The sequence below is a fragment of the Hyperolius riggenbachi genome, chromosome 5, assembly GCF_040937935.1.
Source record: "Hyperolius riggenbachi isolate aHypRig1 chromosome 5, aHypRig1.pri, whole genome shotgun sequence".
NCBI lineage: Eukaryota > Metazoa > Chordata > Amphibia > Anura > Hyperoliidae > Hyperolius > Hyperolius riggenbachi.
In genome coordinates, this window is record NC_090650.1 from 271146069 (window position 1) to 271159760 (window position 13692).

A 13692-nucleotide genomic window follows, 5' to 3' on the forward strand; every position below is an offset into this window, starting at 1 on the left:
TAGACTTATTCACTTTCGGCTTGGAAGTGAGCTGTTGGCCACGCCTCTCTCTAATATGTACTTCAAGCACCCAAGGAGTGCCATGATCAGTATGGTCTGTGCAGTTTGGTAGTGGAGTGGTAGCAGAACTCTAAAGCAGGGTCACAGGTTTCACAAATAAATGTCTATGAAATCCTGTGTGAATTCACTAATTAAAGGAAACCCAAAGAGAGAAGAGTAGTTGGAGTCATTCCTGCAGTGCAGACATAGGGAGGAGAACACCTGATTTGCAAGTTTATTCAAAGAGACAGTATGTCACCTTCATGTCTCTCTTATTACAGGCTTCCTTTCAATGTAAACTTGCCACTTCCTACAACAAAATGACCTGAAGATTAAATGCTTCTCCAAAGGCTGCTTAGCTTGTCATGTGATCAGCCTTGTTAAGACTCGCAATAGACAGCCATTTTCCCTCACTGCAGGGACTTCTGTCATGTTTGCTTTAAAGCAGGGGTCTCAAACTCGCGGCCCGCGGGCCATTTGCGGCCCGCGATACAATATTTTGTGGCCCCAGGGCCCCAGAGCTTGTAGGGGCCCCCAGTGGCTACAAGAGGAAAAAAAAATTTTTCAAATCGGCCTTATAGTTTTTGAGAAAATTGATTTTAAAGTTGCAAAGGAAAAAAATACACATTTAAAAACCCGCCGACTTTAATGGTTAATAGCAAATCCACCTTAAATGCTAGAAACCCTAAATTTGCAGGATATGTTAAGGAGATCATTAGGAATAAGAGGAAAAAACAATTTTTCAAAAAGACCTTATAGTTTTTGAGAAAATCGATTTTAAAGTTTCAAAGGAAAATAGTATACTTTTAAATGCGGTAAATGTCACTTTTAGTAGCAAGCCTAACGGTAGTGTAATTTTACATGTATCAAAAGAAAGAGCAATACATTTCCTGACGGGGTTTCCAGGGGGTCCATACGCAGCCGCAGCGCTTTGGCCAGGGATCGCTATACAGCCGTAATATGGCTGTATGAAGATTCCTGGCATTTTTTCCTATTTTCCCAATTTTTTTTTTTATGTTTAGAGTGGGCGGGCAGAGGCGGCGATCCGCCGCGATTGACTTCAGGAGGGGCAGAGCTGAAGCTGAAAGCTCTGCCCCTTCCAGGAAATGCCGGCGGATTGCCCCCCGGGGCGATTTGGGGGCTCTGCAGCCCTCGTTTTGCGGCGGGGACATGTGAACTCCCTTATGCGGCCCAGCCTCATCCTGACTTTGCCTCCTGCGGCCCCCGGGTAAATTGAGTTTGAGACCCCTGCTTTAAAGGGAGTAGTCTTTTTACTCTGGTCTGAAGACTTTATGCTAGGGGCCAGTTCACACAGAAGGTGGTGTCACTGCTTGCCAATCTCTCCTTTCTAATTATCTGCCTCATTGGAGACTAGTGATGGGACCAATGCATGTACATCTGCCTGAAGATACAAGCAGCGTCCAATGACTGCCCTGAAAATGCCCCACACACCAGTAGATGACAAACTGCTCTAATCTGTTACTCAGCCCCTTAATAGAGCTACATCCCAAGCAGTTAGCCACTCAGCAACTGCTATATAACTAAGCAATTCAACCATGCATGTGAATCAGCCCACAATGAGGTTAATAGACCCTACCTAGCTGGCTATGCAGCATGGCAAACCTGAGGGAATAACAAGGCTTTGATCAACAGAATGAAACCTTTTGGTATTTATTTTGGGCATGATATAATTTTCTATTTGTTTATTGTTCTCCTTTAAAGGGTATCTTAAAGGAATACGGAGGCTGCCATCTTAATTGTGTTATAAACGATGCCAGTTGCCACGCTTTAGTCGCACACCCTGAAACAAGCACGCAGCCAGGAGAGTGAAAGCATCTGATCTGCATGCTCATTCTGGGCCAGTGACTTATAGTATTCCAGACAGAGCAGCAACAAAGAAGTCTGGCAACTGGCATTAGTTATAATAGAATGAAGATTGCAGCCAATCATATTCCTCTTGCATTAAGTTCCCTTTAACTGAAAGCAGTACGGAAGGCATCACATGTATTCCTTTTTAATAATGTCTGTTTTCTATCTGTCATGCTAGCCTATTGGATTGCATATGTGCAGAGTCACGTGACAAGCATGTAGCCACCTGAATCTGATCACCAGTCCTGAATCTTCATTTTATGTCAGTGACTTGGGAGGATCAGCCCAACAAGCCAGGAAAGTAACATCAGAAATGAAGGAAAGGCACCCGTCATAGGCTTTTTTTAGAGCAGCTTTAGAAATGTTACCCTGTTCGCCACAAGATGGCAGAAGTGCATCTTTCTTCAATGGATTTCTTTCAGGCAGGGAACACACTCCTCCTTTTGAGTCTTTGCTCTCAGCATGCTCCCTTTTTCATTATTGTTTGGGATTTTTATTTTGCAGCAAAATGCATTGCAAATGCAAACACATGAAATGTAGGAAAAAGCAGAGAGTTGTCTTATTCCCATTTACCGTGGTGAACATTATGCAAATTACCCTGGACATATGCAAAAAATCATGAGCAGGCCATTGATTTCAATAACCTCAATGTGGCAGTGTGTGTTTTGCTGTGCGTGGCAAAACATGTGAATCAAACAATTGTGTCCCCTGCCTCAGTTATTCTGGCTCTGTTAATGCGCCTACTAATGATAAAATCTTGATTGTAAAATCTGAGCAAAGCTATGTAATAGAACGGTAAACTAAGTGAATATACTTTGAATGGATACTTTAGATCAGGGGTCTCAAACTCAATTTACCTGGGGGGCCGCAGGAGGCAAAGTCAGGATGAGGCTGGGCCGCATAAGGAATTTCACAATCGCGGCGCATCGCCGCCTCTGCCCGCCCCTCTCACTCTTCCTTCACAGAGAGGGGCAGGGAGAGGCGGCGATCCGTGCGGCAATTGACGTCAGGAGGGGCAGAGCTGAAGCTGAAAACTCTGCCCCTTCCAGGAATTGCCGGCGGATTGCCCCCCGGGCGATTTGGGGGCTCTGCAGCCCTCGTTTAGCGGCGGGGATGCAGCGGATTACTAGGGAGCACTGAAGCGAACTATAAGGAAGCTTTTGCCGGCGAGGGCAGGGCCGGCCCGCTCATGAGGCGGGGTGAAACATTTACCTCAGGCGGCAAATCTGGGGGGGCGGCACCCGCCTCTGCATGGATGCTGGGGCCGCCCGCCGAGCTGGAGGGGTAGCGGGCAGAAAGGGGGTATTGGGCCTAGCGGCGGGGAGGGGGGTCGGAACCCCCCCTCCCTCGCCTGGGTCCCCCGATCTGCGCTCCTCCTCCAGCGTAAAGTACCAGGCAGCCAGCGTGCATATGACGAAGAGGCAACGGGCGGGGGAATCACTCACCTCTTCCGCGTTCCATCGCGTGCTCCACTGACGTCACTTCCGGCAACGCCGCCCACTGTATTGAACGGCCTTGCAGGAAGTGACGTCAGTGGAGCGCACGATGGAACGCGGAAGAGGTGAGTGATTCCCCCGCCCGCTGCCTCTTAATGATATGCACGCTGGCTGCCTGGTACTTCACGCTGGAGGAGGAGCGCAGATCGGGGGACCCAGGCGAGGGAGGGGGGAGTCCGACCCCCCTCCCCGCCGCTAGGCCCAATACCCCCTTTCTGCCAGCTACCCCTCCAGCTCGGCACTCCCCACCCCACGGCTGGGGGGGGGGGGGGGGGGCGATTTTTTCGAATCTTGCCTCGGGGGGGGGGGGGGGGGGGGGCGATTTTTTCGAATCTTGCCTCAGGCGGCAAAAAGTCTAGGGCCGGCCCTGGGCGAGGGCCACAAAATATTGTATAGAGGGCCGCAAATGGCCCGCGGGCCGCGAGTTTGAGACCCCTGCTTTAGATAGTCCATCATATTCTATAGAAGTGGTATTGTATCATTAGTGGGCAGCTTAAGTAATCGATTGCTACTCTGTATGAATGACACCGTGTACTTTTATTATGCTAGCTCATGTATTTGCCTTGCTTTTCAGGAACAAATAATTAGTCTTGTCAATCAGATCTGTGGGAAAGCGTCTGGCAAAGACAATAACAATGGGAAGGTGTCTGGCAAAGACAATAACAATGGGAAGGTGTCTGGTAAAGACAATAACAGCAACATTGAGAACTGTTCACCAAAAAGAGGACCAAGGAAGAGAGCCACTCTTGATATGCCATCATCTAGATTGTCATCCGTCGGTTTTTCCAAAAGTGCTTCAAATTCCTCATGAAGATGCCAACCCTCTCCTTCCTCTGATCATATAAATATATATATATATTTTTATTTTGTAATTATACCATAGTTTGGAGTACTTGCTGTAGGATGCAGGCTGTCTTTGCACTAGCTCTAAGAAGATTTTTTTTTCTTCTGGTTTTTAGAGAAGTATCTTTGTTTTAGCATTAAACTGTTAATTTTATGTGTGTGTTTTTTTTTCTTTTTCTCCTTTTTGTTTTTAAATTAGACGCTGCAGTTTGGCTTTGGATGACACTGCAGTCTAGTCACTGTTTTATGGCAGTCTAAGGGGCTACTAAATGTGTTTTTGATTTTAGTCTTTCCCCCCTTCAGCAGCCCATCTAGGCTGAAACACACAAAAAGCCTTTCCTTGACGACCATGTGTTAGAAGAAGGCTTTATGTTTATGGTGCATTTCTTTCCCTTTGTATTTGTTTTATCTAACCAAGGGAGCACTTGTTTTCTAGAGAAAGAAAACGGAAACTTGAACAAACCTGCTCTGTCTTGGCTAGATCTCATTTTGTCACACACAAGATGAGTTTTTTTGGGGTTTTTTATTCGTATTTTTTTTTTAAATTGAGATTCAAAAACCTAGTAATGAAAAACACAAAAAGATAAAAAAAGGACAGTTTGGCAGCTTATGATGGACTCTTACGTAAAAGAACCAGAGGCAAAATGCTGAAATCGGAAAGTGGTTTCTCTGTTACCAGCACATTTCTATGCATCTGTTAAAGAAGAAGAGGAAATGAACTTAAGCAATGCCTGTCTGGCGGAAATCATGTGGGGTGGGCGGGACTCTGGGATTATAAACTGTGCCTGATTTTAAAAGGAATCCATTCTGTTATTTTTGGTGCTGTTGGCTACTTTATCAAAAATGAAATGTTAAAAAAAAATTCAATAGCATCCTTTGAAAATGAAAAAGGAAAAAAATGAATTTAAAGTATATATATAAATATATATATGGTTGAAGCCGAGAGTGCTTCTATGTCATAGATGTGCAATCTTTCTAACATTCCATTTCATTCCACTGCTGTCTCAACACACATTACACAATCAGCATTAATATAATATATATCTATATATATATTTGTATTTTTGTTTCAAGTTGAACCCTTCTCTCTGTCACAGGTTCTTTCTATGTATTTCTTCCTGCAACAGAGAGGGAATCTTTCAGTGATCACCTTTGAGAGCCACTAGAGTTTGATTTTTTTTTTTTTCCTTTTGTGAATGTGAATACTGATTCAGATTTTCCTCATTGTCTCTCCTTTTCCCTTATTTAGCTCTGTGTCTCGCTAAAAAAAGAGAAATCCTATAAGTCACAAACCTTTCTTTCTTTGTACATATGCTTGTAAATTGTTTGATACTTGAGCCTTCTTTTTGGGGTTTGGGGTGGTAAGGGGACGGTGAAAATAAAAGATGAAGAAAAAGCCTTACATTTCAGTTTCTTCATCAAATGGTTTGGATGCTTACAGGGTTAATCTTGTAACATATATATATATATATAAGTGCTGCTTATATCACTGAACAACTAAAAAAACAAAACAGAAACAGTGACATGACTTTTTACCCCCTTTTTCTGGTTGTACGCGTGGGACTAAAAACGAAAAAAAGGGAAAACTTTTTTCACAAAATTGTTTGTTTTCATTATTCGAAAAACCGTAGCTAGCCATATTGCACTGAACTCGCCAGTGGTAACTATTGGGAGAGTGTCCTTTAATACAATTTGTTGGTCGTCGTTGCAGAAGACTGAACTGTTTTTTGAATATTTAAACAATGTCATAAACCGAGTCAAGTGTTTTTCAAATGTGGTTGTCCAGTTTTATGGCCTTGCTGTGTGCTTTTTCCCTCTTGACAGTAAACTTCGAAGACTACGGCTTACAGGTTGACCTTTTATTTATTAGCACTGCTCTGCGCTCTTTCCTATGGCGGAAAGACTCCCTGTCGTTTATTGCCAGTTTTTGTTTACTTTTCAGGTTTGTACAACAAGGTTTATTAATAAATAAAACAAACTTTTTGGATATGTTTGTTTCTTTTTAGACATACTTATACTCCTCCTTCAGGTCTCGCTGTTTTTTGTTTTTTTTCTAGGCGGGGGTTAAGAATTCTACATTGTTGATACGGGAAAATTTCTTGTCTGTAAATTATTTTTATTTTATTGTTACAGTAAATGCAATCAGATAAAACAATATGCTTTGAATACTTTGAGTGTAGTGTTGTCCTTTTGTTAAATGCATGTGACACTATGGGTCAATTTACCGGTCATTGGTGAACATTAATAATCCTGAAAACCTATAGCCTGGATTTATTATGGAAAAAGTCTATTGTAGGCCAGGGAATTGCAATACCCTTAGCTGGGTCATAGTGGATTACAGTAAGCGTGTCTGAAAGCCAGTGAGCTGGCAATGATGTCATTGCAGCTACATGAATTCAACACTATTGAATATAGTGTTGCAGTTAGTTTTGTTACCCTCTGTAATATAAAAAAAAATACAAGCTAATTGTATTTATGATCAGGTGGTATGCTTTAAAGGAACATGTTCTGGAAGAAATAAGGAGCCTGCCATTTTTAATCACACAAATCAATAACTGTATTGCAGTTCTTGTTTTTTGGGGGCGTGGTGAATTCAGTCAGGTGCTCCGGTGCACCGGCCACGCACTCGCTAACCCTCAGCAAGGGCAGTTGGGAGGCGGCCACCGCATTGAGTCATACATGAGGGCGGCCACCACCATGCTCAGATGTGTCATGATGCGTTTTTTGCAGGGAGTTAACTACATCATGTGTCAAATGCTGACACACATGGGGTTACAAATACCGCCATTCAGCTGCATTACATTGCTACATTGTCTTTTTTTTTTTTTTTTTGTGATATAGTCATCACATTTTTCAATGACTGTTCTTTTTCACACAAGATGTTCTTAATAAATCTATTTGAGAGCAAGAAAAAAATGCTTTTCGGTTGATCATGTGGAAGAACTGGGGAATGATCGATATCGGGGAGATATCAGTATTTTCCCTGATCTACTAGATAAGGTATAGTATATGGTCAGCTTATAGAATGAATCCTTATTTTTGGTTTTCTGAATGACAATATAGAGGGCAGGCAATCTGTATACAGCTTAAGCTGATGATTGACAGCTGGTGGCAGTGATGTGACTGGTGAGAGTGGTGTGACTGGGAAGAGCATGCAGAAGGTAAGAATGGCTATTGCAATGCTTGGGGCAGAGAAACATGCTGTAGTTCCAGAGAATTTTTTCATTTTTTTTAATGTAAAAATAGAATAAACTCTCTTTAGTAATCTGAGGCATCACTATTTTGGTCCGGTGCTACTTACCCTCCGTATTCCAAGAATGTTTTCTGGTGCTTCTTTTTATCCTCTTATGTAAATTGAGTTGTGTACACAGTTTTCCAGCAAATAAAAACCCAATATCCTCAGTGTGCTATCAGTTTCTATTTTGTGTGGTTACTTTATTATGGCAATGTTTGCAGTCCGGAGAGGCTTGACAATGGTGATACTGTTCCTGGACAGATCTTTCTGCTCGCTGGACTTGTCTTCTCTCCGGGAGTACCGGAGGGATTATGGTAGACCTGAAATGCCAACAGTGCAATGTGGGGAACATTTCATCAGAAGCCTCAAACACAATAGGAAAAAACAATGCAACTCTGCTGATTTCATCATTAAAGGGGCACTACAGCGAAAAACTGTAAAATTTTAAATATGTGCAAATATATACAAATAAGTACATATTTTCCAGTGTAAAATAAGCCATAAATTACTTTTCTCCTATGTTGCTGTCACTTACAGTAGGTAGTAGAAATCTGACAGGTTTTGGACTAGTCCATCTCTTTATAGGGGATTCTCGGATATATTTATTTTCAAAAGCACTTAGTGTAGGGAGCAGGGAAGCTGGCAAGCATCATTGTTTAAATCCTTTTTCAGGAATATCTTTATAAAGAATAAAAGCCTTGCTGAGAATCCCCTATGAAGACATGGACTAGTCCAAAATCTGTCACTTCTGTCCGATTTCTATTATCTACTCTAAGTGACAGCAATATAGGAGAAAAGTAATTTATGGCTCATTTTACTCTGGAAAAAAATGTACTTCTTATTTGTATATGTTTGCACATATTTTAAATGTTAGTTTTTCGCTGTAGTGCCCCTTTAAAAGGAATCTGAAATGAAAATAAACTTATGATATAAATTGTTTGTGTAGTACAGCTGAGAAATAGAACACTAGTAGCAAATATATGAGTCTCATATTGTTTCCAGTTTAGGGAGAGTTAAGAAACGTCAGTTGTTATCTATTAAAAAGAACTTCTCTGAGCTCTCCAATTAAACGTGGTCGGCTACAGTGCCGTTTTCTGAGGCACTTATACTTCAAAGAAACAGTGAGAGACAATTTCAGATAAGATTTTACTGCAGGGAGGTCAAAGGGTGGTTAGCCCGGCTCTCATAGTTTAAAATGCAGAGTGTGGTTTGTAAACTGCAAATATTAGAGTGATGCAATATTATATAACTGAAAATAAAAATGAGACTCATATCTTTGCTACTAATGTTCTATTAATAATCCTTACTACACATTTAATCGATTACGGTATATCTTGTTTGTTTGTTTTCTCTTCAGTGTCACAAGACAGACAATTTGGTGTAATTGATAGTTGGTGTTATTTTGCTCCTAAGTACTAGTTATTCTTTAACCACTTGAGGATCATAGGGATTAACCCCCCTAAAGACCAGGCCTTTTATTATGAAAATGGCCAATGCAGCTTTAAGGCCAAGCTGCAGGGCTGCACAACATAGCACACAAGTGATCCCCCCCCCCTTTTTCCCCCACCAACAGAGCTCTATGTTGGTGGGGTCTGATAACCCCCAGGTTGTTTGTTTATAAACAAACATTTTCTGTCATTTTTTTATACATTTTTTTTTTCATATTCACATTACCCTCCCTCCCCCCGTCTGCCTAGCACAGCGATCAGCTGTGATAGGCTTCAGCCTATCACAGCAGATCGCTTCTGAGTCCCCTAGGGGGACAGCCGTGTCACACGACTGTCCCCAGTACAGCGCTACTGCTGATCGCAGCGCTGTACACTTTGTAATAGCAATAGCCGCTCGGAGAATGAAGTCGGGGCGGAGCTCGGCCCCTCAAGCAGGAGATGCGCGCGCAGGCTGTGCGCGATCTCCTTCAAATCCCAGCCCCAGGACTTGACACCAATTGGCGTTAGGCGGTCCTGGGGCTGCCGCCGTGACCACACCCATTGGTGTGGGGCGGTCGTTAATTAGTTAAACAGAAAATAATGTATGAGGGATATGCTAACAATTCTGGCTTGCATTCATGCTGAATGCAAATTATGTGCAGCTTTCATTTGGGCAAATCAAAAACAGCAGGAAGTGCACTTGACCAGATTCCAAGCTGTGTAGTATTTGATTATATTTGCATGCAAACTGGAATTATTTGCATCTCATTGACCATGTCTTCTTATTAGTCTCATGGTGCCCATACACGGTACAATAAAAATGTTACATTTTCCTGTTTATTCAACCAAAATGATCGAATCAAATGAAAGTTAAAAAGACTCTTTTTTTCAATCAAGAAAAACAAGCCATTATCCCTTTTCTTCAATAAAAATCTGATCGGACATGTTGGAAAAATCTTTATATTCGATTTAACGGAAAAATCAAACTAAATTGTCTAATTGAAAAACATGGTACCATGTATGGGCACCATTAGCAAAACAAATTCATTTTTTTTTATTTTTTCTTCAACAAAGGTGCTTGACTAGTTAGTGACATGACTATATACTCTGTGTAGCGCTGCGGACGATGTCTCATGCTTGCGCTTTGCCGATCAACAGCAGAAATGAAAACCTTTGAATTTGGCTGCTGGTTTAGGTCACAGAAAGCCTCATTTCTAGGGAAATAACCATGGAGATGCAGCTCCTTCCATGGCAGGGGGCTCAGAGCTATGGGGGCCCCACCTACTAACTGTCCTCCAGATCCAGTGTAGTGGCTACACCTGTTTTATGACCATTGGAATATGAGCCCACATTAAAGTTCTGCTGGGGGCATCCATGATTTGTAGTTATTCTTGCCCATTTCACTCAAAAAAGATGTGAGCCATCTAATAACTAAACTTCTTAGTTTTGTTTTTTTATGTTTGTGCCTGGAGATGGGCTATAATTAATTTCCCCAGTACAGATGTGTATTCCACATGCATTATCTTATTACATATGATGCCCTGGTTCCCTAGACTGGACATCCAGGGCAATGCAGCTGTGATCTCTCTTACCCACGTTATCCATCCTCCGTTTCTACATCCTGCCCCCTCCATTGTGCTGCACGTCATGTTTCTACCCTCTTGCATTTGTTTAGCAATCCCCATGTACAAAGCTGAAGGCCATGTCAAATGGTGTTCTGTAGGTGCTGGAGCACCCCTTCTCCACTCGTCACCCCTGGGCTGCCATTGCACCTTCACATTTCTTGCATCTTTCCAACCTCCAAGTGTGAGACGGAACATGTTATCCAGTTGTGTCCAGGGCTGTGGAGTTGGTACAAAAATCATCCAACTCCTCAGCTTATGAAACCTCTGTCTCCAGATACCCAAAATGGCTCCAACTCCTCGGCCCAATACTTACCAGAGTTTTGGATTTGGTACAAAAATCATCTGACTCCCGACTCCCGACTCCTCAGTTTATGAAACCATTGACTCCAACTCTGACTCCAGGTAGCCAAAATTGCTGCTCGACTCTGACTGCACAGACCTGGTTGACGTGGTTGTGTCTATAATGCAGCATTACTGGGGCTGTGGATGTATTTAACCAGTAGCTGTGCACAGAGTGTTGAGGAAGGAAAGATGGCGGGTAAGGGACAACTGCCACACAGAAAAGAATAATCGGGTAGGGATGATCACTGAGATGCAAATCCGTTCTCCTCGCATTCAGATTTCATGTAAATGCAGCTTGAAACTGGACCAATAACAATAAATTCCTGTCAATTTTTTTCAGGCTGCATAACATTTTCATAAAATTTGAATGCAAGGAGAAAATATTTGCATTTCATTGATCATCCCTATACTCTGGGTAAGCAGTTGGTGCATTCCTGTATGGTTTGAGTGGACAAGTATAATTTAATACTAAAGCCTGGTATGACTTCAATAATGATTGACCAATCGCTGACCAATTTGACCTCAGAAAGCAGTTACCAGGCAGCAGTGAGAAGTTGTGAGTTTGGGAGTTTCACGGCCTATCAACTGCCTGCAGAAAAGAGGCCTCTTTTTCAAGGGCAGTTGATAGGCAGTGACATGCCTCTCAAACTCTCACAACTGCTCAGTGCTGCCTGGCAACTGCTTGCTGAGCGCACAGTTCAACTGCTCGTGGAAAAGAGGCCTTAAAGGATCAATTTACACATGTGCGTTTCCGTTCTTGGCTGCAATGGATCTGTTGCAAAGTCCCGACCTGCACTATTGTATAAGGATAAGCAGATGCAATTCCCATAGACATTTAGGCCTTGTTCACATTATAAATTTCCAGCGCTATCGCAAGTGCTGAGCGATTTATTGAGCTTTTTTAACCACTTAAGCCCGAAGGGTTGACATTTTTTTACATCCGAGCAACTTTCACCCCCATTCATTTGCCAATAACTTTATCACTACTCATCACAATTAATTGATCTATATCTTGTTTTTTCCGCCACCAATTAGGCTTTCTGTGGGTGGTATATTTTGCTAAGAGCCACTTTACTGTAAATGCATTTTAACAGGAAGAATAAGAAAAAATGGAAAAAATTTCATTATTTCTCAGTTTTCAGCCATTATAGTTTTAAAATAATACATGCCTCCATAATTAAAACTCACGTATTGTATTTGCCCATATGCCCCGGGTATTTCACCGTTAAAATTATGTCCCTATCACAATGTATGGCGACAATATTTTATTTGGAAATAAAGGTGCATTTTTTCCGTTTTGCGTCCATCACTGTTTAGAAGCCCATAATTTATTAAATCATATTGATATACTTCTTTGACATGCATATTTAAAAAGTTCAGACCCTTAGGTAACTATTTGGTTTTTTTTTTATTTTATTATTGTAATTTTTTTTTTTTTTAATTTAAACTTGTATGTGGGTATTTTTTGGTGTGGGAGGTAAACAGGGGTTTTTTTTTAATATATTTATATGTTTATTTTTAAAACTTTTTTTTTTAGGTGTAATTTGCTATTTGGCCACAAGATGGCCAGAATCAAAAAGTCCTGGGAGCGATCGATCTCGCTCCCAGGCAGAAGAAAGGAGACCAGAGCTCAGAAAAGCCGCAGCGTCTGAAGAGAGGCTTTTCTCCAGGGAGGTCCGATCAGCGAAAGGGATTTATAATCCCTTTCACTGATCGGTGGGCTAGCGGCCAGCAGCGGGGGCGCGCACGGAGGGGCCCGCGGGAGCGCGCGCAGCCCAACTGGACGAGAAATCTCGTCCAGTTGGGCTTAAAGGGATACTGTAGGGGGGTCGGGGGAAAATGAGCTGAACTTACCCGGGGCTTCTAATGGTCCCCCGCAGACATCCTGTGTTGGCGCAGCCACTCCCCAATGCTCCGGCCCCGCCTCCGGTTCACTTCTGGAATTTCTGACTTTAAAGTCAGAAAACCACTGCGCCTGCGTTGCCGTGTCCTCGCTCCCGCTGATGTCACCAGGAGTGTACTGCGCAGACACAGACCATACTGGGCCTGCGCTGTGCGCTCTTGATGACATCAGCGGGATCGAGGACACGGCAACGCAGGCGCAGTGGTTTTCTGACTTTAAAGTCAGAAATTCCAGAAGTGAACCGGAGGCGGGGCCGGAGCATCGGTGAGCAGCTGCACGGGCACAGGATGTTTGCGGGGGACCATTAGAAACCCCGGGTAAGTTCAGCTCATTTTCCCCCGACCCCCTACAGTATCCCTTTAAGTGGTTAAAAGCGATTTTCTCTGCGCTTTGCACTTAGAAAAGCGCTGTTGTAACAGCTTTTGCTGAGCGATTCGTGAACTCTTTGACCCAGAAATAAATAAATGCAATGTATTTATTCATACAGTGCTCAGGAAATCGCTATACAAAGCGCTTTGCAATTCCCCTATACCTTCCATTGAGCCAAAGCGCTCAGAAAATGGTACATGTAGTGCATTTGCGATTTCAAAGAAATCGAAACGCTCACATGTGAACACTCTAATTGGAAAACATTGCACAAGCGCTTTTAGGGTGATTTCTACAATCACCAGCGCTTTCAAAAAAACCCCCCCCGGAAACGCTCATAGTGTGAACGACTCCTGATAGTTGAAACACATCCACTCACTCTGCCTGGTTATTTGCGATCTGGTCCCAGTGTGGACTATATTTTGGTGGAGTTGGTGCTTTCTGGTGGAATTCATACAATGCAGTTCAGTCACGGAGCATCTTCTGTGTGGTAAGCAGAGAGGGTCATACACAGTGGCGTAGCTAAGGAGCTGTGGGCCCCGGTGCA

The 13692-nt window shown here is 42.7% G+C and overlaps 1 protein-coding gene across 1 annotated transcript in view; it reads left to right on the forward strand.

Annotated features, from left to right (window-relative positions):
• Positions 1-6413, forward strand: part of JARID2 (jumonji and AT-rich interaction domain containing 2) — a 221212-nt gene extending 214799 nt beyond the window's left edge. The window contains exon 18 of the mRNA XM_068236929.1: positions 3979-6413. Within this exon, the coding sequence (XP_068093030.1) occupies positions 3979-4215 (237 nt within the window). The 3' untranslated portion in view covers positions 4216-6413. The remainder of the gene's footprint in view (positions 1-3978) is intronic.
• Positions 6414-13692: the final 7279 nt, after the last annotated feature.